The sequence below is a fragment of the Eumetopias jubatus genome, unplaced genomic scaffold (assembly GCF_037043125.1).
Source record: "Eumetopias jubatus isolate StellerSeaLion01/CBP00866 unplaced genomic scaffold, mEumJub1_p1.0 scaffold_16, whole genome shotgun sequence".
Lineage (NCBI taxonomy): Eukaryota > Metazoa > Chordata > Mammalia > Carnivora > Otariidae > Eumetopias > Eumetopias jubatus.
Genome location: NW_028274822.1, coordinates 69626932 through 69650282, shown reverse-complemented (window position 1 = coordinate 69650282; position 23351 = coordinate 69626932). Strand labels below are relative to the sequence as shown.

General features: G+C 41.8%; 1 protein-coding gene across 2 annotated transcripts in view; it reads left to right on the top strand.

Annotated features, from left to right (window-relative positions):
* Window positions 1–23351, top strand: part of SFI1 (SFI1 centrin binding protein) — a 94207-nt gene that overhangs the window by 42364 nt on the left and 28492 nt on the right. For both annotated transcript variants that reach the window (XM_028124710.2, XM_088019288.1), the window contains 8 exons: window positions 3064–3181; window positions 5198–5300; window positions 14454–14610; window positions 16685–16846; window positions 18780–18850; window positions 20287–20379; window positions 22053–22150; window positions 23260–23326. In XM_028124710.2, the coding sequence (XP_027980511.2) occupies window positions 3064–3181; window positions 5198–5300; window positions 14454–14610; window positions 16685–16846; window positions 18780–18850; window positions 20287–20379; window positions 22053–22150; window positions 23260–23326 (869 nt within the window). The remainder of the gene's footprint in view (window positions 1–3063; window positions 3182–5197; window positions 5301–14453; window positions 14611–16684; window positions 16847–18779; window positions 18851–20286; window positions 20380–22052; window positions 22151–23259; window positions 23327–23351) is intronic.

Here is a 23351-nt window from a genome sequence, read left to right as displayed (position 1 = left end):
GTCCGCTTAAGACTCCGCCCCGCCATGCATGCGTTTGTGTGCATGTGCGGGCACTCTCTCTCTCTAAAATAAATTTTTAAAAAAGAAGAGTTCTTTTTGACATGACAGTTGTCTCAGGCCATGCCTACAGACCTCAGGGAGTGTCTGTTCATTTTTGTGCTGTTTTTTTAAATTTAATTTTATTAAAATTCAATTAATGCAGTATATTATTAGTTTCAGAGGTAGAGTTCAGTGATTCATCAGTTGTATGTAACACCCAGTGTTCATTATATCACGTGCCCTCCTTAATGTCCATCACCCAGTTATACCATCCCCCTACCAACCTCCCCTCCAGCAACCCTCAGTTTGTTTTCTGTGGTTAAGAGTCTCTTACGGTTTGTCTCCCATTCTGATTTCATCTTGTTTTATTTTTCCCTCCCTTCCTCTATGATCTTCTGTTTTGTTTCTTAAATTCCACATATGAGTGAAATCATATGGTAAGTCATCTGATTGACTTGTTTCCTAATACCCTCTGGTTCCATCAACATCATTGCAAATGGCAAGATTTCAATTTTTGATGGTTGTGTAATATTTCATTGTATATATCTACCACATCTTCTTTAGCCATTCATCTGTTGATGGACATCTGGGCTCTTTCCATGGTTTGGCTTTTGTGGACATTGCTGCTTTAAACATTGGGCTGCAGTTGCCCCTTCAGATCACTACATTTGTATCTTTGGGGTAAATACCTAGTAGTACAATTGCTGGGTCATAGGGTAGCTCTATTTTTAACTTTTTGAGGAACCTCCATACAGTTTTCCAGAGTGGCTATATCAGCTTGCATTCCCACCAGCAGTATAAGAGGTTTCCCCTTCTTTTGCATCCTCACCAACATTTGTTGTTTCCTGACTTGTGAATTTTAGCCATTCTGACTGGTGTGAAGTGGTATCTCATTGTGGTTTTGATTTGTATTTCCCTGATACTGAGTGATGTTGAGCATTTTTTCATGTGTTTGTTGGCCGTTTCTATGTCTTTGGAGAAATGTCTGTTTATGTCTTTGTCCATTTCTTGATTGGATTATTTGTTCTTTGGGTGTTGAGTTTGGTAAGTTCTTTATAGATTTTGGATACTAACCCTTTATCTGATAAAACATTTGTAAATATCTTCTCCCATTCTATAGGTTCTCTTTTGGTTTTGTCGACTATTTCCTTTGCTGTGCAAAAGCTTTTTTACCTCAATGAAGTGCCAATAGTTCATTTTTGCCTTTATTTCCCTTGCCTTTGGAGACATGTCTAGCCAAAAGTTGCTGCGGCCATGGTAAAAGAGGTTGCTGCTTGTGTTCTCTTCTAGGATTTTGATGGATTACTGGCTCACATTTAGGTCTTTCATCCATTTTGAGTTTATTTTTGTGTATGGTGTTAAGGAAATGGTCCAGTTTCATTCTTCTACATGTGGCTGTCCAATTTTCCAAACACCATTTGTTGAAGAAACTGGTTTTTTTCCATTGGATATTTTTTCCTGCTATGTCGAAGAAGTCGATCATAGAGTTGAGGATCCATTTCTGGATTCTCTATTCTGTTCCATTGAACTATGTGTCTGTTTTTGTGCCGGTACCATACTGTCTTGATGATTACAGCTTTGTAATAGAGCTTGAAGTCTGGAATTGTGATGCTCCCAGCTTTGGTTTTCTTTTTCAACTTTCATTTGGCTATTCAGGGTCTTTTCTGGTTCCATACAAATTTTAGGATTATTTGTTCCAGCTCTGTGAAAAATGTTGATGGTATTTTGATAGGGATTGCATTGAATGTATATATTGCTCTGGGAAGCATAGACAGTTTAACAGTATTTGTTCTTCCAACCTGTGAGTATGGAACGTTTTTCCATTTCTTTCTTCCTCAATTTCTTTCATGAGTGTTCTGTAGTTTTCAGTCACTCTTGTACTGTTAAGTAAAAAAAGTAACAAGTATTTCAGGCCTTAGGGAAGCATGGTTCTCAGATTGTCCAGAATCATGGCAGAGACCTTATTGTAGATTCTTGGGTACCACCCTCAGAAAATAACAGCTTGCATTTATTGGAGACTCTTTTCATCGATGATCTCATTTACTCTTGGCAAACACACCTTTAAGGAAGGCGCCATTTTGCAGATGAGGAACTTGTGCGAGGTTACTCAGCTCAGTATTCAAACCTGGTTTATCTCACGTAGGAACCCAAACTCTTAAACCACAGCAGTGTGGCCCAAGGGGCTTGAGGAAGCTACAGGTTAAGTTCTCCATGTTTTAACCTGACTTGTCAGTTGCTTTGAAACATAAATATAGCTCTCATCGTATTGACCACATTTTGGAGAATGACCCGAAAATGATTGACATAATTTTGTTTTCTCTGTGTTCTAAAAAGAACAGAAATTTATTTCATTAGACTTTGATAATAAAAATGCAATTTACTGCAAAGGGACCTTTGCGGTTTCCGTATCTAGTAAAGTCTCTTTTCTCCAGGATCATTACTGATCCTTTTTATTCTGTTTTCCAAATAGATATAGATGGTATCCTTTTCTTTTGTGTTGCTTATTGTTTCAAAACAGCAAGTTTTATGACATGATTTCTTCTTCTCTTTTAACTTTTTACTGTGGAAAATTTTACATATCTACAAAATTGAAAGATGGAATAATGAACCTCCATGTACCTGTCACTCAGCTTCAACAATTACCAACTCAGACCAGTCTCAAGCCTCTGCTCTTTTTTTTTTTAAGCCTCTGCTCTTTGTATTCATATCATTTTATCTGTAAGTATTATGGAACATATCTCAAAAAATAAGGGCTTTAAGACAAAAGATTTCTGGACAGTGTAGTATATTGATTTTCCTGTGTTTTGTAGATGTCATCACTTACATAGCCATTCTTCACGGGTACTTGCATCCGGATTTATTTTGTAGAGCTTCACAACTTTTCCACCAGGGGGCACTTGAAGGCTGGAGGAATTTAGATCTTCAAAAGGAGGGATGAATACAGAGAGCCCATGAGCTTTTATCATAACCCAGAGTAAAGTATCTCTCCCTACTCCTCTTTGAAAATCTTTCTGGTGCATCTAGATGCAAGGCAAAAGATGTGGCAGGCCTGGAAGTCCTGGCTGATCTACGTGGTTTTTCGTAGAACCAAACTTCAGATGCAGACCACCGCCCTGGAGTTTAGGCAGCGGAGTATTTTGTGGTGAGTGTGCTCCTTTGTCCTACAGATCAGCAGCAATTGTCTTACCCCAGCCTTGTTTCAGGAAGCATTAAAAACCCACCTTAAAAACAGTGTTTCAAACATAATTGATGCTTAATAAATATTTATTGACAGCTTGTTCCACTATACAATCAGGTTTTCACACAATCAGAAGTAACACTAATTGAGTACTTACTATGTTCTAAACCCTGTGTTAAGTTTGTGTGTGTTAATTTTTTTAATGTAAAGTCTCATATTATCGTCACCATAAACTAAACTAAGTACTGTTTTTGTAAAGACGAAGATACACAAAGAGTCTCAGAAAGGTTGAGTAACTTGCCCAAGCTCATATAAGTTGTAATTGGCAAAATAGGGCTCACCTACCCATCTTTCTGATGCCAAAGCCCATGCTCTTAACTGTTCTGCACAGCCTTTCATCAGCACTGTCCACACTTTGGAGAGACATGAGTTAGATGACTTTGAAAGCCAAGCATGTGTAACAATGAGCTGCTTTATAATGGGACTGATCCCACTGTACATTATCTCTGGTGGTCCTTTGGTGTCCTGAATGGCAGCATATTAAAAGCTCAAAGAGCTAGACTCTCTATGTGGTATGGATAAGGGCAGAAGCTTTGCAGTTAGACTGACAAGCTCAAATCCATGTTCTGACATGCAGTGTTGGGTCCTTTCACTTCTCCACATTTCACTTTCCTCATGTGTGAGACAGGCACACCATTAAGTGTCTTTCAGGGTTGTCATGGGAAATAAATATGGTAATATCTAAAGTATTTAGCACGGTATCCAGAACATCAGTACACCTTAAAATTCTTTATTTTAAATAACTTTTTTAAGTTATTTTTATTTATTTGGCAAATTTTTTTTTAAAGATTTTATTTATTTATTTGACAGAGAGAGACACAGCGAGAGAGGGAACACAAGCAGGGGGAGTGGGAGAGGGAGAAGCAGGCTCCCCGTGGAGCAGGGAGCCCAATGCGGGGCTCGATCCCAGGACCCTGGGATCATGACCTGAGCCAAAGGCAGATGCTCAACCAGCTGAGCCACCCAGGCACCCCTATTGGCAAATTTTTAAAAGATATTAGAGAGCGCGCGCGAGCACGAGTTGGGGAGAGGGGCAGAAAGAGAGGAGAGGGAGGATCAGACTCCCTGCTGAATAGGGAGCCCGATATAGGGGGGCTTGATCCCAGGATCCTGAGATCTTGACCTGAGCTGAAATCAAGAGTCAGACACTTAACCAACTGAGCCACCCCGGCATCCTGGCAAATATTTTTAAATGCTTAATAAGTATGCATTTCTATTAGAGTCTATAAGAGATATTTTTACATAATCTTATTTATTCAGTGTATATTTATTGGGAGCTTAAAATGTTCCTAGTACTACACTGGGTGCTGGGGCTGCATTCAGGGAACTTGTAATTCCCTAAATGCTTAAAAAGATAAGTAGTAATGCAGGATAGTTTGAGATATTGAAGTGAGTGATGCGGCTAAGCCTGGCCCAGATTAGGAGGACAGAAAGATTTTGCTAGGTTAGAGTAACCAGGCAAAGTGAGTGTTTCTGTGAAAAAAAGAGGTTACAAACTCTCATTTCCTCACTACTATTTTCCTGCAGCTGATTAGAAAATAAGCAGAAAAGAAGCCAAAACTGGAAATCTAAAAGCCATATTTTTGCAGATTATTCTGTAAAATCTCCTGTTTTTTTTTAATGTTGGCAATAATTCATAAATATATTTTTTTAAACCTGTGTAGTTCCAAATAGAGCATGTCTATAGTTTCTAAGGCTGGAACCTTAGGAACCATCAGTTTCCAACCCGTAATTGGCTATTCTAGAACTATTTCTCGATTGTTTTTTTCAGCAGTGGCTCCAACCGATGTCAATTAAGATGGCTGGCACAATGAGGGATAGGGACTTGAGCCGAGGGTCCAAGGCCCAGCCCTCACTGCCCTTCTCTTTTCTGGGTGGCTTTTTTTTGATTGGTTCCGTCTTTGATTTGTTCTTTGGCAGGCTGTGGTGGAGCCAGTGGAGGCAGCAACTGGGACAGGTGCGTGTGGGCCATGCCCTGCTTGCATCAGCTGTGAAGCACAGGGCCCTGAGCCTTCAGCTGCAGGTGGGTGCAGCCGACTGTGGTTTTGATATCTCCTGTCCATGTCGTCAAGCCCCATACCCACAGAAGGTGGGGTTGGACTCCCAAGTAGAAGGCTGGCCATCATGCTGCTGCCTCTGTCCTAGGCAGCGAAGGGGGCTGGGCAGGTGGTGGAGGGCAGAAGCAACATGAAAGGCTGGGCTCAGCGGATAGAAGCTGCTATTAGGAATATGCTGAATGTGATTACCAATGGTTTGCACAGCGTTTCTGCTAATTGTGGTGCTGGGAAGGGATTTATAAATTGGTTATAAATATGATTAAAGAAACAGCATTATATTCTTTATTTCCTTGTTACTGTTTTCCTACATCAAGTTGGAAAATGAGGGCAGAAAAGAAACTAAGACTGTAAAGAAAACCTGGCTTCTATATATAATTTTGCCTATATTAGGGGAAGCCACTAGCTTTTGGTCAGTAATAAAGGCCTAACATCTGTACCAAGACGATGCTGTGGTGAAGCTTTCTTATGACCCTTGATATACTTTGAGTTTCTGTCACTTTTTGGGTCTGCTTGGTATTCTGGGTTTCCTAAGTCAGTTATAGAGAATATAACAGGGAATAGGAAAAAAAGAAGTGACTGCTACTATACATAGGAGTAAATCGCTTTTTAACCTGACAACATGTTGCAGAAGCTATGCAAATATATGCAGTATGTGGAAATCACATGCAATTAGCAGATACAATCATCTAGATTAGGGGTCTGCAAACTGGCCTGCAGGTCATATTTGGCCTGCTGTCTGTTGTTATAAGTAAAATTTTATTGGGATGCAGTTATACCTGTTCATTTATGTATTGTCCAAGGCAGCTTTCAGGGCTTCAAGGGCAGAGTTGAGTAGTTCCGGCAGAGAGACCGTGTGGTGTGCAAAGCCTAAAATAGTTATTATCTGACTTTTAAGAAAACAAGTTGCTGACCTCTGAACTCATGAGGTCTTCAGAGGCAATAGCAAGGAAATGAGATATTTCTTGACAGTGATAATAATAGTAACAAGAACAGCAGCAACGGCAAATAACAATTGTGGTGGTCTAATTTATACTAGGTGCTGGACTAAGTGCTTTACGTGTGTTATCTCAATTAGTTTTTGTTTTTGGTTTTTTTTTTTTTAGTCCTCTCTACAACCAATGTGGGGCTCAAACTCATGACCTTAAGATCAAGGATTGCATGCTCTTCTGACTAGGCCAGCCAGGCACCCCTCAATTCTTTTTTAAAAAACCATATTATTATTATGGAAACTAAGGTTAAATAACTTGAATCAGTTAGAGTTAAATAACTTGAATCAGTTAGTCAGACACCTAGCAAAGGTCAGAACTAGGGTTTAAACCCAAGCAGCCTAACAACTGCAGAACCATTCTTTTACCCGTCCTGCTCCACTGTCCTTATTAGACGTGTAATCTCAGGAAGGAGAGGAAACTGACAAATGTGAAGATGCCATCGACATAGAAACATAATGAGACTGATGCTCTGTTCCTGGGGGACTACAGCTGTGTGAGTGTTCTTTCTTTCAAAGAGCTGCTTTGAGGGCTTGTAAGCTCATTGTGCTGGTGCTGTGATTGCTCAGAACACTTTCAGAATTCCCTTTACACTGTTGTCTTCAAAGCTCGCAACAGAGTTGACAGAATATTTTTAGTGATAGGTTTTCGTGCTTAGCGGTTGGAATTAACAAAACAGCCAGGAGTCACTCAGAATCAAATCCAGTGAAACATGTGAGTTATCAAAATCATATTGATTTGGACCAAAAGCTGTGGAAGACTCCTAAGACCAGATTTTATTGTGTGGATTATGAGCAATAATGCCTTGTGTCTGATAAGTACCATATGGTTTACCAAGAACTTCCACTTAAGGCATTTCTTTTAACCCTCAAAACATCTCTGAACTAGATCGGGCAGACATCATGAGATATGGGAAATTTTTATAAATATATGTACTTGAAACATAGAAACACTAAATATAAAACATTTATAAAAACATGAACAGATACCCAAGTACCCACCACCCAGATTTAAAAGGTATTAGCATGCTCCACACCTGCCCAGACACAGCTCAAGCCCTACCTTTCCTCCCTTCTGCCACCGTTCCTCCTCAGAGGTGGGTCCTGCATGGATACAAGGTCGCCATTCTCTCATCATCTATTTACCTGTAGAAATGTGCGTATACATACCCACAAAAAAGAAATGTTCAGGTTTTGTGTAGTTAGGAAATTTATGAATGATGTCATACTGTACATTTCCTCTGTAGCTTCCTTTTTTTAATGCAACAGTATTTTTTGAGGCTTATCCTTGTAGGTACGTAGAGATCTATTATCTGTGTACACTATGCCATTGTATGAATAGGCACAGTTGATCTGTTTCAGTAGTAGTCAGTACTAATACTAATGATGGACTATTACTTCTACATTTTTGCAATTACAAGTGGTGCTGCAGAGAACGTTTTTAAAACATAGATCCTTGTGCAAGAGTCTGAGAGATTCTCCAGTCTGGTTCCTAGAAGTGACATTGTTGGGTCATCAGGTATTCATCTCTCCATCCTTATTAAGGATTGTCCAGGGCTTTCCAGTGCCAGTTTATATGCTGACGTTTCAGTTCCCATTTCTTTCAGCCTCCTCAGCCCTTTGCGTTGCCAGACTTGGTCCTCCTCAGCAATTGGATGTGTGTGGAGTGGTTAACTTCATTGTCGCCTTAACTTGTATCTCACTGATTCTTAGTGAGGCCCGGCATCTTTTCAAATGCTTGTTTGTCTTTGGGTTTCTGCTTTTGAGCTGGTTCACATCCCTCACTGTTTTTTCTGTTGGGTTATTTGGCTTTTTCTTTTCTCATACTGATTTGTGGACATTGTTGTAGGTTCTGCTTACTCATCTTTTGAGTGTTATGTACTTTACAGCTACTTTCTTCCAGTTTATAGCTTGTCTTTTTGCTTTGCTTATGGTCCCTTTTTTTTTTATGCAGATGTTATTAATTTCAACCTAGCCTAATTTATTCTTGTGGCTTACACTTTGGTCTTTAATATATCTTGGGTTTAATTTTACAAATTGCGTGAAAAATGTCTCAGTTTGTCATCTTCCATATGGATAATTAATTGCTGTAGCACTATTTGCTGATTCATCCATCCTTTATCTTTTTTTATACTGATTATCAATCTACCTTCATTATAGAGCAGGGTCTCATTTTTCACAGGTCTGTTCTGGGCTCTCCGTTCCATTGGTCTGTATTTCTGTCTCTGAGCCAATACCACACTGTTTTAATTGTGATTTAATGAAGCAGGTAAGAACGAGCCGATTCTTCCATCAGACTGCGCAGGTTTTTGCTTCCATTGCTGTTAGCTTTGTACTTTTGAATGAGTTACTTACCCTCCCTACACCTTAGATTTCATATCTGTAAGTAGATAATAACAGTACCTTCCTCATAGGATTGTTGAGGATTAAGTAATATGCTTAGAGCAATATTAATGTAATATGTAATATAATATGCTTAGAGCAATGCCTAGAATATGGAAAGCTCAGTAAATGCTAGCTGTTTATTACTATTCCTACTTTTATGATCTATCTCTTAAGTCTTTTGTTTTATTTAAGCCATCTCCACACCCTACATGGGGCTCAAACTCACAACCCCAAGATCAAGAGTCCCATCCATGCTCCTCTGACTGAGCCAGCTAGGCTCCCTTATCTCTTTAAGTCTTTATATATGGAAGAGGATGATCTTTTTTATTCCTGTTCTTTTTAAAATCATCTTGGCTATTCTTCTTTACTCTTTCTTACTAATTTTAGGATCAACTCTCAAGTTCCACGTCAAAGCCTACTAGGATTTTTATTATAATGCACTGACTTTTTACATTAGATTGAGGAAAATTGTCATGGTTATGATAATGTGAGTCATTCCCATCCATGAATTTGATATATCTTGTGATATGTTGATGAGCATGAGAGAGAGAGAGAGAGTAGGATGGATTAGGTCATGAGGTAACAAGGAGGACACCCCAGGGCCTTGCAGGCTGCACCCATAAAGGCTTTACTTTCTTATTCCAGTGGAGGCAAGAAGCTGCTGGCTTTGAGTGAGGGTGATAGGATCACACCTACTTCTTAATGGGATCCCTCTGGTTCATTGTGTTCTGCCTTTGGGGAGGAAAGGGGGTGTGTGTATGTGTGTGTGCGTGTGTGTGTGTCTTTTATTTTCAAGAAAAAGTAATGGAAAAAATAAATCCAAAACTAACAAAAAATGGTTACCCATACTGGGATAGAGACAACAGTGTGGGAACAAAATACTTTAGTGAATTTACTTTGTTATACAATTTAAACTTTGGAACCATAGAAATATTTTATATAATTTAAAAAAAACACAAGTAAATCAAAAAGGAAGAAAGTGATCCCCAGAATTTTAAGACACACTGAAACAAACTTAAGTTTGTAGCCATGACTACACAGAAAATATTTACTTCAAGTAACTTTAAAATACAATATTTGACTGTTCATCCCTAATGGAATGCATTCTAAGGACACACAGAACTGCTAGGAAATCAGAAACCTGCATTCATTAGCCTTATGGTGAGTGGCAGGGTTGGAATTGTCATGTTGAAACTATTGTAGCTACATTGTGAGATAAAGCAAGTAACCACGCAGTGTCATTAGGAATCATGATTTTCAGTGTCAAGAAAAAGATTACAAATATAAAAGAAATGAGATAAAAGCCGTATAATCTGAGATTGGAACTGTAAATATCACTAGAGACTTAGGACATTTTTTAACCTTAAATGTATTTCTCATTTCATTTATGGAAAAGTTAGAAGCAGTGAGCAGCAAGAATATATGGCATTTAGTATTCCCAGTGCCCAAGTTGTGGGCTCTGTTATTTCCTGACTAAAAGGAAGAGAGGCTTTTTGGAGATATGGCTGGTCTACAGCAGGATATGCACATCATGCACATCATAGGCCTAGGATACAGTGTGCTGGAAAGTGAGGACATTAACAAAGGTTAATGGGCTTGTGTCGGAAGGACTCAGGAGCCAGAGAACTTTCATAGACTAACAGTAGAACAATTGGGACATCCAGAAGAGTAATGACTGCAGTGAATTGAAAACACATCAAATATATAAAAATTCATGCGTGTATAATGAGGGGAGGGGAAGGAACTCACTGGTCACATATTTGGGTTGTTAGAGCATTAACTCAGTTTAAAAATTAGTGAAAGCAAAAATCAAGCGTTTATCCTGCCTTGCCTATATAAACTATATCTTTGCAAAACCCGAGGGTTAATGAGAGTAGGCTTCTTTATAGAATTCTAGTTAGTAGCTACAGAAGGATTACTAGAATGAGAAAATTGCTGTTTTGCCACCCCTAACGAGAAAATGGATCTAAGCAGCAACCACAGAGTGGGAAGACAGTGGGGAAATAAAATGGAGGGATCAGGCTACCATCATCTGAAGCCATGGACAGCCTTGACATTGTTAAAATGGTGGCAGCCAGCTGTGATGTGCCTCATGATGTGAGGTTGGGAGGTCCGCAGCACCACTTGAGAAGTGTTCTTGCCTAAAAATTTGAACATGATTCTAACCAAGCCTAACATGAATCTGTCAGTTCCCAGGAAATACAGGGATCAGGGGAACAAGTCAAAGACACCTTGAGGAAACAATCGGCCGGACCTAAAGTGTGGGACATTTTATAGGATAAATGACCTAGTTTCTCAAAGAAATTAGTGGCATGAAAGAGGAAAAAAGGCAGGAAGGAAAAATGTCCTATAAAAAGGATGGAATTGTGATATAACCAAAACAAACCAAAAAGGATCGCTCTGGCTTTGTAGCAAACCATGTGAGAGTTCATCCATCCGGTGTGCAGCAAGCCAATAAAAACTAACACAGGCTTTTGCAGTGAAGAAAGATAGACTATTTGCTGGTGTGGCGCCTCCCAGGAGAACAGGGCTAATGCTCAAAAGTCCTGGACTCCCTTTTGGCTTACAAGCGGGTGGTTTTAAAGGGTGAAATTCAGGGGAAGGGTTTCAGGGTCTTGTATCATGCTGATTGATGAGGGCTAGGTCAGCTGTAACGTTCCCTTCTTGATCATCTTCTCCCTTCTGGCATCTCCCTATCTGGTTTCAGGGTGATTGTAGTGAGGTGGTCGTTCTGCTTCAGGGACCCAGTCGTTCCACTTTAGGGGCCTAGAACTGTAAAACATTCTTAGCAGACAAGTCATGATCCTGGAGTTCCGGAATCAAGTCCCACATCGGGCTCCCTGCTCAGCAGGGAGTCTGCTTCTCCCTCTGACCCTCTTCCCTCTTGTGCTCTCTATCTCTCATTCTCTCTCTCTCAAATAAATAAAATCGTAAAAAAAAAAAAAAAAAAAACGTTCTTAGCAGATGGCGTTAGCAGTGTCTTCTCTAGAGTACAAAGGCAAAAGTTCTACATCTCGTGATTATCACTAAGCTGCAAGTTATTTTTTTTTCATGCCAATACAGCACATTGTGTTTGTTATCTCAGGCAGAACAGCATCCCACAGACTTTTTGAAAGGCAAGTTTGTATTATTCCCAGAGGCATTTTTACAGGTTTTTTAAACAGTAAGTAAGGGCTATGTGACTCTGGTCAGAGGCAATTAGGAGCCATAGGTCTAAATTGTAGGGTCTCGGGGTGGGGGGCTTGATTTCAGATGTGTTAGGAATAGACCATAGAAGATCAAGGATGAAAGCAGGGAGAACAGGCAAGAAGCTATTACGAAATCCCAGGTGAGGGGCGCCTGGGTGGCTCAGTCGTTAAGCGTCTGCCTTCGGCTCAGGTCATGATCCCAGAGTCCTGGGATCGAGCCCCACATCGGGCTCCCTGCTCAGCAGGGAGCCTGCTTCTCCCTCTCCCACTCCCCCTGCCTGTGTTTCCTCTCTCGCTGTCTCTCTCTCTCTTTCTCTGTCAAATAAATAAAATTAAAAAGCAAAACAAAAAAACCCCACAAAAATCCCAGGTGAGATTCTAGACAAGGATGATAGCAAGATGGTGTTGGATTCTGGGTATACATGGAAGGTAGTGCTGACACGACTTGCTAATAGATAGTTAAGACCTGAAGTTTCAGGGAAAGAATCCAAGGTGACTCCAGATTTCTGGCCTGAGTAACTAGAACAGTGGAATGGCCATTTAGTAAAATGGGGAAGATAGAGGGAGAAGCGGGTTTGTCTGGAAAGATTAGCTCCATTTTGAGTGCCACATTTCAGCCTGAAAGGCCTTTTGAATATCCCCCAAGGAACTGTGAAGGAAGTATGGGGAGTATGGAGGATGGGTCGAAACCTGAGATGTAAATTTGGTAGTCCTTGGCTTGCAGTTGGTACTTCAAGTCCATGAGGTTGTGTGAAAGCACAAAGGGAGTGAGTATAGCTCTCAGAGGGGTCCCGGGACCCAGCCTGGGAGGAATAAAGGCAAGGTTGCCTGCCGGTAGCCCAGAGAATCCACAGGCCTGACTGGCCACATCAGATGCTTCTGGCAGGTCAGGGATGGTGAGGAGTGGGATTTGACCTTGGGATTGAGCAATGTGGAGAGCACTGAGGCACTTGGAAGAGCAGTTCCCGTAGGCCTGATGGGGAGAGGGTTCATGAGAGCCTGCCTGGGGAAGAGAAATTAGAAAATAGACTGCTCTTTTGAGGAGTTTGGAGAGGAAAGGAAAGAACTCAAGTGTTAGCTGGATGGCAAAGTGATCTAGTGGTAGCTTGCTCAAGAATCTGATTTATTCCTTTCACAAAGTATTTCTGTGACCATAACCTTTCCCCCCCAACTTTTTATTTTTGACAAATGCTAAATGACAAAAGGTAGATATTCACTGGTTTAACCTATTGCTAACATCTTGCCACATTTGCTTTCTTTAAGTATATCAATGTATTTCTTACATTTTCTGAGTGGCTTTAAAGTTGCCGACATAAGGGGCGCCTGGGTGGCTCAGTTGGTTGAGCGACTGCCTTCGGCTCAGGTCATGATCCTGGAGTCCCGGGATTGAGCCCCACATGGGGCTCCCTGCTCAGCAGGGAGTCTGCTTCTCCCTCTGCCCCTCCCCCTTCTCATGTGCGCTCTCTCTCTCTCTCTCAAATAAATAAATAAAATCTTTAAAAAAAATAAAGTTGCCGACATAAAAGTTTACCCTAAATACTTCAGCTTATATCTCCTAAAAATAAGGATGTCCTCCTACATAATCACAATATCATTTTATCCAAGACATTCAATATTGATATGATAATATCTACAGTATGGTTCATATTCAAACCATAGATTATTGCTATTTTAGAGGCAGGTCCAGGATCCAATCAGAGGTTGTATCCCTGAAGGGATTTGCTTTTGAGGATGGGAGAAATAGTAGCACATTCATATGCTGCTTTAGAAAACCTAGTAGAGGGTGAAAACCGATGATGCAGAAGGGGGGAGTTGCCAGTGATAAACTTGAGAAGGTGAGAGACCATGGGATGTAGCCATAGTGGGGGTGACTTTTGATTGAAGGGAGCGTGGACACTTTATTCAGAGGAGGCCAAGAAAAGTCAGAGCCTGTGGGCAGGTGGGTGGGTGGATGTGGAAGGAGCTTGAGAAAATTCTATTTTGATTGCTTTTATTTTCTTGGTGAAATGGAAGAATGGTATTCAGCTAAGAGGAAGGAAAGGAGAAGAGGTATTATAGGTTTAAGGAAAGAAGGTATGAATTCATCATCTGAGATATGCAAACTAGGGATGCATATCGCCAAGCACACATGAAGACTTTGCTGCGGGTACACATTTATCGTCTTGAGGGAATCCTTCCGTAGACCCTCAGCTTCTGTAGCTAACTCTTCCTGGAAGCTAATGTGCCTGAGATCATAGGCTTCCTCCCACTTGGAAGAAAAAGGCAGACCCTCCTCACTTGTCCCAGATCTGATTTAGGTATATCACCCCATTGATTTTATTATTCCTCTTTTCCCTTGTTGTTCTTAACCCAGGAAAAAAGTTACTTTCTGGAAGTAGAATGCCCTTCTTAAAGAGCCGTTCACTGCAGATTTCCATAGATTATGATCCTCCTTGGGGGTTGCCACGTCCTTGTTTCTAGTTTTAGCTTTCCCAGTGTGTCTGTTTCTCTTTTCCCTCACGTGTACCTCACCTCTGTTTTTCTGCCTCTCCTCTGATTGTTGCCTTTTCTCTGGTTTTCAGGCCTGGTCACGGTGGTGGGAACAGCTCCTACACGTCCAGAGGGAGAGACAGAAGATGGTCTCCGCAGTGAAACACCGTGAGCACTGGGAAAAGTGGAAATCCCTGAAGGCCTGGCTCAAATACCTGAGGGTCCGCAGAGTGAAGAGACAATGGAATGGTGAGCAGAAGATCCCAGGCTCTGGAGACAGAGGGGCACGTCACAATTTCCATTCTTCTGCCAGTGGTGCTAATTTATTAAGGAGAGATAGAACCATATTATGCCCCAAATTTTGGAAAAAAGAGATTGAGGAGAAACATAAATCATCCTCAATTCACATTTATTTCCTTCTGGCCTTTTCTTCCACACATTTTTTTTTAAGAGTTTATTTATTTGTTTATTTATTTGAGGGAGAGAGAGAGCATGTGGGAGCAGGAGCCAGAGGAGAGGCAGAAGGAGGGGGAGAAGCAGACTCCCCTCTGAGACTCCTGGACGCGGGGCTCAATCCCAGGACCTTGAGATCATGACCTGAGCCGAAGGCAGACGCTTAATCAACTGAGCCACCCAGGCGCCCCCCCTTTTTTTAAGATTTTATTTATTACATATATTTTTAATAGGGTTTAATTATCCTATAAATACTATTATTATGATTAATATGATATGTACAACTTGGTATCCTGCTTTTTTTCCCCACAACTAACAACATTTTCCTATACCTTTAGTCTTCATAAATGTTATTTTTTTTTTAATGATTGTCTGCATTTTGCAGGATGGTCTACCTTAATATACTATCTAGCCATTCTTCTATCCATAGATATTTGGATTGTTTCTGTTTCTCCCCAGTGATGTAATCCATGTGATTTATAATGTTGATTTTTTTTTTTTTAAGATTTTATTTATTTATTTGTCAGAGCACAAGCAGGGGGAGCAGCAGGCAGAGGGAGAAGCAGGCTCCCTGCTGAGCAAGGAGCCCAGTGTGGGACTCGATCCCAGACCTGGGCAATCCTAGATCTTGGATCATGACCTGAGCGGAAGGCAGACATTTAACCAACTGGGCCACGCAGGAGTCCCTGATTTTTTTTTTTTTTAACTTTAAACAAAGTTTTATTACACAAAGGTTGTCACATAATTGGATATTTCTCTACTTTGTACACAGTTATTCTTACTCTCCACAGAAAGGCTGCTGCTTAACTTTTTATCTGGTGATGGCAAACACTAAAATCCTGATTTTAACAGAATAGTAATAAAAATGCCTCAGTGATTTAAGTTGAAAGCAGTACATTGGTACATGGCTCTTGCACTCAGTTATCAGGAATATACAAATGTCTTTTTATTCAAAAATACAAAATAAATTATCTGTAGGCATGGACAATGACAGCAGTAAACCATTATATTTTTTAACACTATTCTTATGGTTTAGTTTCCCAGTTAGCGTTCACAAGTAATAATACGTAGGTCACGATCATTGGTACTTTTTTGTATTTTGGTTTCTTGAGCCCACACATAAGTGAGTCAAGCAGTGTGCTAGATGCTGGCTGGCTTTCACCTCAGGCTCTCTGCAGAAACCTCCTGGGTTGCCAGGCCAGGGCTGTCTCTTGGGAGAGTTTGAGTTTGAGTTTGTGTCTGTCTGAGGATAATGCGGAGACCCACTGTCTGGTTGCCCAAGCCTGGAGCCAAAGACATTAAGCTCTTTAGCATGATAAGCTGCAGACTAATGTGCGTCTCGTTTCAGCATTTGAAGTCTAGGACCAATTCCCTCCCACTTCTTGGACTTAAGTTAGTTCATCAGGCCATTGGCTAGTTAGTGTTAAAAGAAGGGTCAGCCTGGCTTAAAGCTCAGAAACACTTTTGCCAGCATGGTGACCACATTGTGTCGACTCAGTCCCTCACACCCTACCCGAGAGACATTAGCATTAAGAGGCAAAAGTAAGAGTCTTCTTTGAAAACAGCAGCTGCCATTTCTGCTCCTCAGGAGTTAACTAGAAACCTCAACTTTTTGATATAACTGATTTTATAGCATCCTCCTCCCTAATATCACAGACCTATTCTCTTTCCTTGGAGAGAAGAGGTGTAGCTAAGGGCTTCCAAATAACCCTCCCATGCCTAAAAAAACTTTTATTTTAGCATGCTTTGTAAGAACAGCTTCAAATCCCTGCCGAGTGTCAGTAGTAGGGTGCAGCTTATCTTAAAGATAAGATCTAGCTCATCTCTCAGCCTTGCAGGGGGCAGCACATAGTGATTTTCTTTGTTGCAGAGATGGCTGAGCGATTCCACCGGGTCACTATGCTCCAGACACACTTCTCTGATTGGCAGTGGGCCTGGGAGCGGAAGGAGAGCTTGTACGCCCAGCATGCCCGGGTGGAGGGGCTGGCCCGGAGGATGGCTCTGCGGAGGGCCTTCACTCACTGGAAACACTGTATCCTTTTCAGCCACCCAGCCTTGTCCACCACCACAGCCGGCCTACTTTAGATGTCTGATATTTAAGGTGTCACACACAAACACACACACACACACAAAATACGTGTATTTGTATATTTCATTTAATAACCCTGTCTCTCTTTGAAATTCTCCCAATTGTATATACATTTGTCTTCTTGCTAATCACCAGTTTTTAGGAGTGCAGGAGTGCAGCAGCCTCTAAAACAAAGGGCCGGGAATATGTGGGAAACGATTACTGGACAATATGAGGTAGTCATGATGTCTGTTGATTTCTTTTTAAAATTTTCTGTTTAACTGGAAGTGTGCTTACACAACAGTATGTATAACATACATTTACAGTTTAATGAATAGTAATAAAACGAACACCTTTGTACCTACCACCCAAATTAAAAATTCAAACACTGCTAATAGCCTGTCTGCTCATCCATGATTGCATTCCCTTTCCTCCCCTTCAGAGATAATCCCACTATCTTGAATTTTATGTTGTCATTTCATTGCTTTTCTCTACCCACTAGGTGGTGGAAATAGGTGTGGTGGTCTTTTTCTTGGCAGCCCTAACATTATGATCCTAGCTTCCATTGTCTTTTACCATGTGCAGACATTAAGCATTACCTCTTTAATCTTCATAGCAACCCCGTGGAGTAGATGTCACTATCCCCGTTTTACAGGGGAGGAAACAGAGACTCAGGGGGGCTAAATAGTCGTCAGCATGTCATTGGCCGAGCTGGGAGTTTGAAACCTAGGCCTTTGGCTCTGGTGTGCATGTTCTTGATCACTGCCCCTGCTGCAGTACGTGCCCAGCTGTGCAGATTCGAACTGGAGATGTCCATCCGCACATTCATTTGTTCATCAGACTCTCCCTTTGTTTTAAGCTCCTGCCTAAGTTTTGGAATATGAGGAAACTCAAAGACAAACAGTAGTTCGTTGTCTAGCGGGGTAAAGAGACATGAAAGCGGGGCTGCGCAGTGTGGTGTGGTAAGTGCTGTCAGAAAGGTGCGTGTCACATCCTGCGAGCGCTATTGTGCAGATTCGAGTTGACTTTGTCCTAGAGGATGACAAGGTCACCTAGCAGAGAAGCCGGGAAGGGTGTTTCAGGTGGAAGGAATGGCATTTACACAGGCAGAGGTGAGGAAAAGACCGACGGACGGCGACAGGGCCTATCGTGAGTTGAGGGGGCGTAGATGGCAGTAGGGCAGCGCGGGGAGAGGCATGCTGGGACCAGCGCGTAGGTCCCTGCGTGCAGTGCTCGGGAGCTTGGGCTTTCTCCTGATGGCACCGGGGATCCTCTGGAGGTGTGTAAGAAGATGAGCGATGCAGCAGGTTTGTACTTGAGAGGACAGATTTGGATTACAGGGGCAAAGCCGGCTCAGGGGGAGCAGATATGCGAGAGACTCTTGCCAGTCTGTGTGAGGGCCAAGTCAGATGCTCTGTGGGGCTTTGGGGGCGGGGACAGAAGAGCAGGAGAGATTTCCGAGGAGAGCAGATGGACTTGGCAGCCCAGTAGATGGAGGGAGTGGGAGGAGAAGGTTTGAAAATAACTCCAAGGTTTTTAGCTGAAACATCTGACTGGGTTGTGGTGCCAAAACAGAGGAGGCAGGAAGACAGGAATGCTTTAGATGGGGTGATTTGGAAATGTTTACTGTAATCTCTGGCAATTTATCTCAGCTATTTTGCCTGTCATCAAATGGGCATCAGAAGGGAGGAGGACAAGGCCAACTGTTTGATAAGCCACTCACATGGTTTCCCTTTGCGTCCCCTCCCTGGGTCATCAGGAGGAGATGGAGGTGGACGTCAGCCCACCTGGCACACCTGGTATCCCCCACAGCCAAGACTCTTCCGGTGGGTCCCTGGGACCACAGTGTGTGAGGGTGGGGACAGTTTTGAGATGAGAGGCCTTAACTCCCTGGCAGATGTGCTGCTGTATGCCGAAGAAGTGGCCCAGCGGAAGGTGGCAGAAGAACACAGGAGGCGCAGCTTGCTGGTAAGAGCATGGAAGCCTCTTGAGGCTTTTTTTTTTTTTTTTTTTTAATCTTTGCAGGAACCACCAAAGTTTTAGTGTTTAATATTTAAACACAACTGGCCAAAGTCCAAGATGTGAAGTTACCATGTTCGAGAACCTGGAGGGAAAAATCACTCTATAAGCTATATAGTATGTGGTAAGGAGAACGCACGCCTTATAACAGAAAGCCTGTCTACACAGAGTAGGTGCTTCAGAAATACTTAGCAGCCTTGCTCAGACATCCACGTTTGGAGGACCCAGACGCACAGCATGCTGTTCAGGTGTATCTGGTTATGGGATTAGCTTCACTCATGGAGCTCTGTTCCATTGCAAGTGTCCCTGTTTTCATTTTGGATCAGAAAGGGTAATGATGTGGGATCAGAGGGGTCTGGAGCTATAAGGGAATCTTGGAGGTGATCTAGTCCTGCATTTTTTTTTTTTTTTTTTACATGGCAGGCCTCCTTTTTATTTTTTTGAAGATTTTATTCTTAATTGATCTTCACACCCAACATGGGGCTCGAACTCATAACTCCCGGATCAAGAGTCACATGCTCTACTGAGTGCCAGGTGCCCCTTCATTTTATGTTTTTTTTTTTTTTAAGTAACCTCTACCCCCAACATGGAGCTTGAACTCATGACCCCAAGGGCGGACTCCCTTTTTAATGTTGGGAGCCTAATCTGTAAAATCGATCAAAGTAGAGATGCTGTGGATGAAGCAAGGTCTGGGAGCAGTCCCTGTTCTACCACTGCTTTCCTGTACCCTCACCACATGAGGAGGTCTTCCAACACTTTCAGGTGCCTCTGCGGTTCCACAGAGCACAATATGAAAACCTCTAATCACTTCACTTCTGTCTCAGAAAACTGGAACCCAGGGCTTTGCTTAGGTCACATGTGAGGCAGTGTTGATGGAGCTGGAGCCAGTCCCACATGTCTTGCCACTACCCCAACCCCCCTACTCACCAAGGCTTCCTTCCCTTCCTTCTATTCTGCTCTTGCAAAACTGCATTTGGGGGTGCGTTTTGAACCCCCCACCCCCAACATGGCTTTAAAAAGAGAAACTACCATAAGCTAAAAGTCTCTTTTTCTGAGAGGTAAAGTTGATGTTTTTAACCTTTGTCCGTCGTGTTCCCATCTCGGCCATTGGGATCTGTCCTGGTCAGAGGCGACATGGTGTGTTTGCTCCTGGGCAGTGTCAGTGGATGGCGGGGAGCAGTTCGACAGCTACTTATGAAGTGCCTACTGTGCGGGCTGGCTTGTAGCAGACTCCAGCTGAATCTCAAAGCAGAGAAATGCTCCGGGACCCCGGAGCAGCTGTGAACATCCGTGCCTGGGCCTCTCGCTACTCGACTCGGGCGCTGCTCTTACTTGTACAGACGCTGCTGATTTGTAACTGGTTGTGTCCTTCCTTCTATTCACAGCACTTCTGTTTTCGAGCCCTAAAAGACAATGTGACCCATGCCCATTTCCAGCAAATAAGAAGGAATCTCGCTCACCAGCAGTATGACATCACGGTAAGGGTCATCTGTATAGAGGGACCTCTGACGTCCATTGTCTTTTAGCCTTTGTGCTTTAAGATTTGTCCAGACCTTTTAGACCCCAAAACCTTAGTGTCCATTTTCTCTAGTTAGCCCTACCAGCTGAGGGAGTAAGCCTTGGTTTTCCCTAGTTTAATCCCGTTTTTTATCTCTGCTAAGAAACTTGATAGTTGACTCAGAGGTCAGGGACTATGGATGGATTCTAACCCTAACCTAGGGAGTACATTCTGAGTCTTGCATTCCAGGCGGCTTTGGTTGTATTTGCACTGTAAGTTTGTTGTCTTCACTGGTTGGTTTACCTGAGGGCAACAAAGGTTCTATCTCTACTTACAGATCATGTTTCTGGGTATAGGAGGATGGGTTTTTTTTGTTTGTTTGTTTTTCATTATGAAAATGTTTAAATGTACAGAAAAATATAAAGAGTAGTAGAATAAACACCTGTATACTTAGCATTTAAATTCAAATACTAGCCAATTGTTAATAGTTAATTCTTCATTTTTTTTTTTTGCAGAGTCATTTCAAAGTAAATAACAGACATCGTGACACATCACACCTAAACATTTCAGCTTGCGTTGCCCAAAAATAACATTTTCCTTCATAACCACAGTATTGTTATCATCCCTAATAAAACGAACAGTAATTCCCTAATTTTATCCAATACCCAGGCCATATCCACATTTTCACAGTTACCCCCAAAATGTCCCTTTTCAAACCAGGATTCAACTAAGATCTGATTACTTACTGTATTTGGTCATGTCTTGTAAGGCTCTTAATAACAGTCCTCCCCACTTCTTTTGTTTAACACGTTTATTTTTTAATTGTGTTAAAATACACATAACAAAATTTATCATCTTAACCATCGTTAAGAGGACAGTTCAGTGACATGAAGCACATTCACATTGTGCAATCATCACCACCATCCATCTCCAGAACTTGTTTCATCTTGCAAAACTGAAACTCTGTCCCCATTAAACAATAACTTCCCATTCTCCTCTCCCCTGACCCCAGCAGCTGGCAACCACCTTTCTCCTTTTTGTCTCTATAATTCTAGGGACCTCATATTTATAGTACATGCCCTTTTGTGACTGGCTTATTTCACTTAGCATAATGTATACTTTTTTTTTCCCCCTCAATGACACTGAGTTTTGGAATAGGAAGACTGGCTATTTGGCCTTATACAATATTCCATATTCTCAATTTATCTGTTTCCATTTGATGTCATTTGATTTTTCCTTTTTTAAACGTTGCTCCTATAAATTAGAAGTTTGATCTAAGGGCTTGATTAGATTGAAGTTAAACACTTTTTTTGGCAAGACTACGTCATGAGCAGTAATAGGTGATAAGTTTTAACTTTTAAAATGGCATTGTCTTCTATGAGGCCCAGATTAGGAATAGCTTCAGCTTCTTCATTCTGATTTCCATAGACTGGAAAATTCATCTTTTTGCCTTTTATGTTGGCCTAGAACAGCTCCATGTAGCTTAGCCATGATTATTTTGTAAGCCTGCTGTATGTTGGGTACTCCAAATTGAGATAGAATTCCTCCTCTGGGGGAGCTAATAGTCTCTTGGGGCAAGGGTTTGCTAATAGGTCAAGAGAGATTTTACCTTTTGCCTTAATAAACTTCCATTTCTTTTCTGTTTTGCTTCAGCTGCTGCACAGGTTCTGGGACCTCTGGCAGACTCGGATTGAGCAGAGAGAAGAGAGAGAGCAGCTCCCCTCACTGTGTGCTGCCTGGGACCGCTGCAGGTGGGGACTTTGGCCTTCTCCTTCGGCTTTCCGGGGACTGACTGACTGTTCTCCAGGAGAGAGCATTTACCCTTCCGTGCATTCCTCGGTAGATTCAGAAAGGCCCTGCTGTAAACCACTGGTTCCCAAGTTTGCATTTTCCTTTTGGCTGATCAGATGAGAGGTAGGATAAAGATGTTTGTACTGGTTCTTGGTCACCATAGTTTGGAGTATGTGCCTGCTAGCTCCTTGCCTCAATCCTTCAGGCTTTAGTGACAGTCACATCTTAGAATTCAAGCACTGATAGTGTTAAAAAGCAGGCTCAGGCAAGTGGGTATTTGTGGCTTAGTCTTGAAGAGTGCAGGGTGTCCCTAATTTTAAATAAAAGCACCACATGTCCATGAGGAAAACTCAGTGTTTAGGAAGGTAGGTATAAAGTGAAAAATAAAAGTTGCCTGGATCCCTCCCTCCAATCCCTTAGTCTTACTCTTCAGAGGTAACCACTCTTCACTTACTTGAGTGAAGTAAGTGAATTTATTGAACACCAGAAATGTTCAATATACCCTCCCCCTAGCCAATAGTACAATCAACTTAATTCACATAGTTAGAGGTCCCATTTTGGAGCATTTTTCTTTTTTTAATGAGTCGCTGAGAATCTCAATATTTAACTAAATTTGGAGTTATCAGGGTCTATCATTATTCTAAATCCTGGTTTACAGAACTGAATGTAGTTCTCACTCTGGGTATCACAGTTGTGGAAAGAGCTTGTCACAGACCCAGGTGGTCCTCCACAAGTCCCAGAGTTTGGTCATAAAACCAGGAAGTTCATGATAGGGGATTTCATACATATTACCTAAGTTCCAGAGACACTGTGCTTGGTGGTCTAATTAGGTTTATAAGAAAATTGTCAAAATTTGGGGGCAAGCCATAGCCCCAAATCAGGGGCTAACAGATTTTGTGTTGAATAATAGGTTTTTTTCCCTGTTTCCTAGAGTGAAACTGATAGGGTGCCTTTAACGCTGAAGATGTAACTACACCCAGATTTTCTGGCCTTAAAAACAAACATTTTTAAAACCCCAAACCTGAAAGTGCGATAGGCAGTATGTGTTATGTTATGTGTTCTATTTCAGAATATCGTTGCTACGCAAGTGTATCAGATCGTGGTTACAGTATACTCAGAAGAGGCGATACAAGCAGGTATGGAGTAGTTCATTGCAAGTAA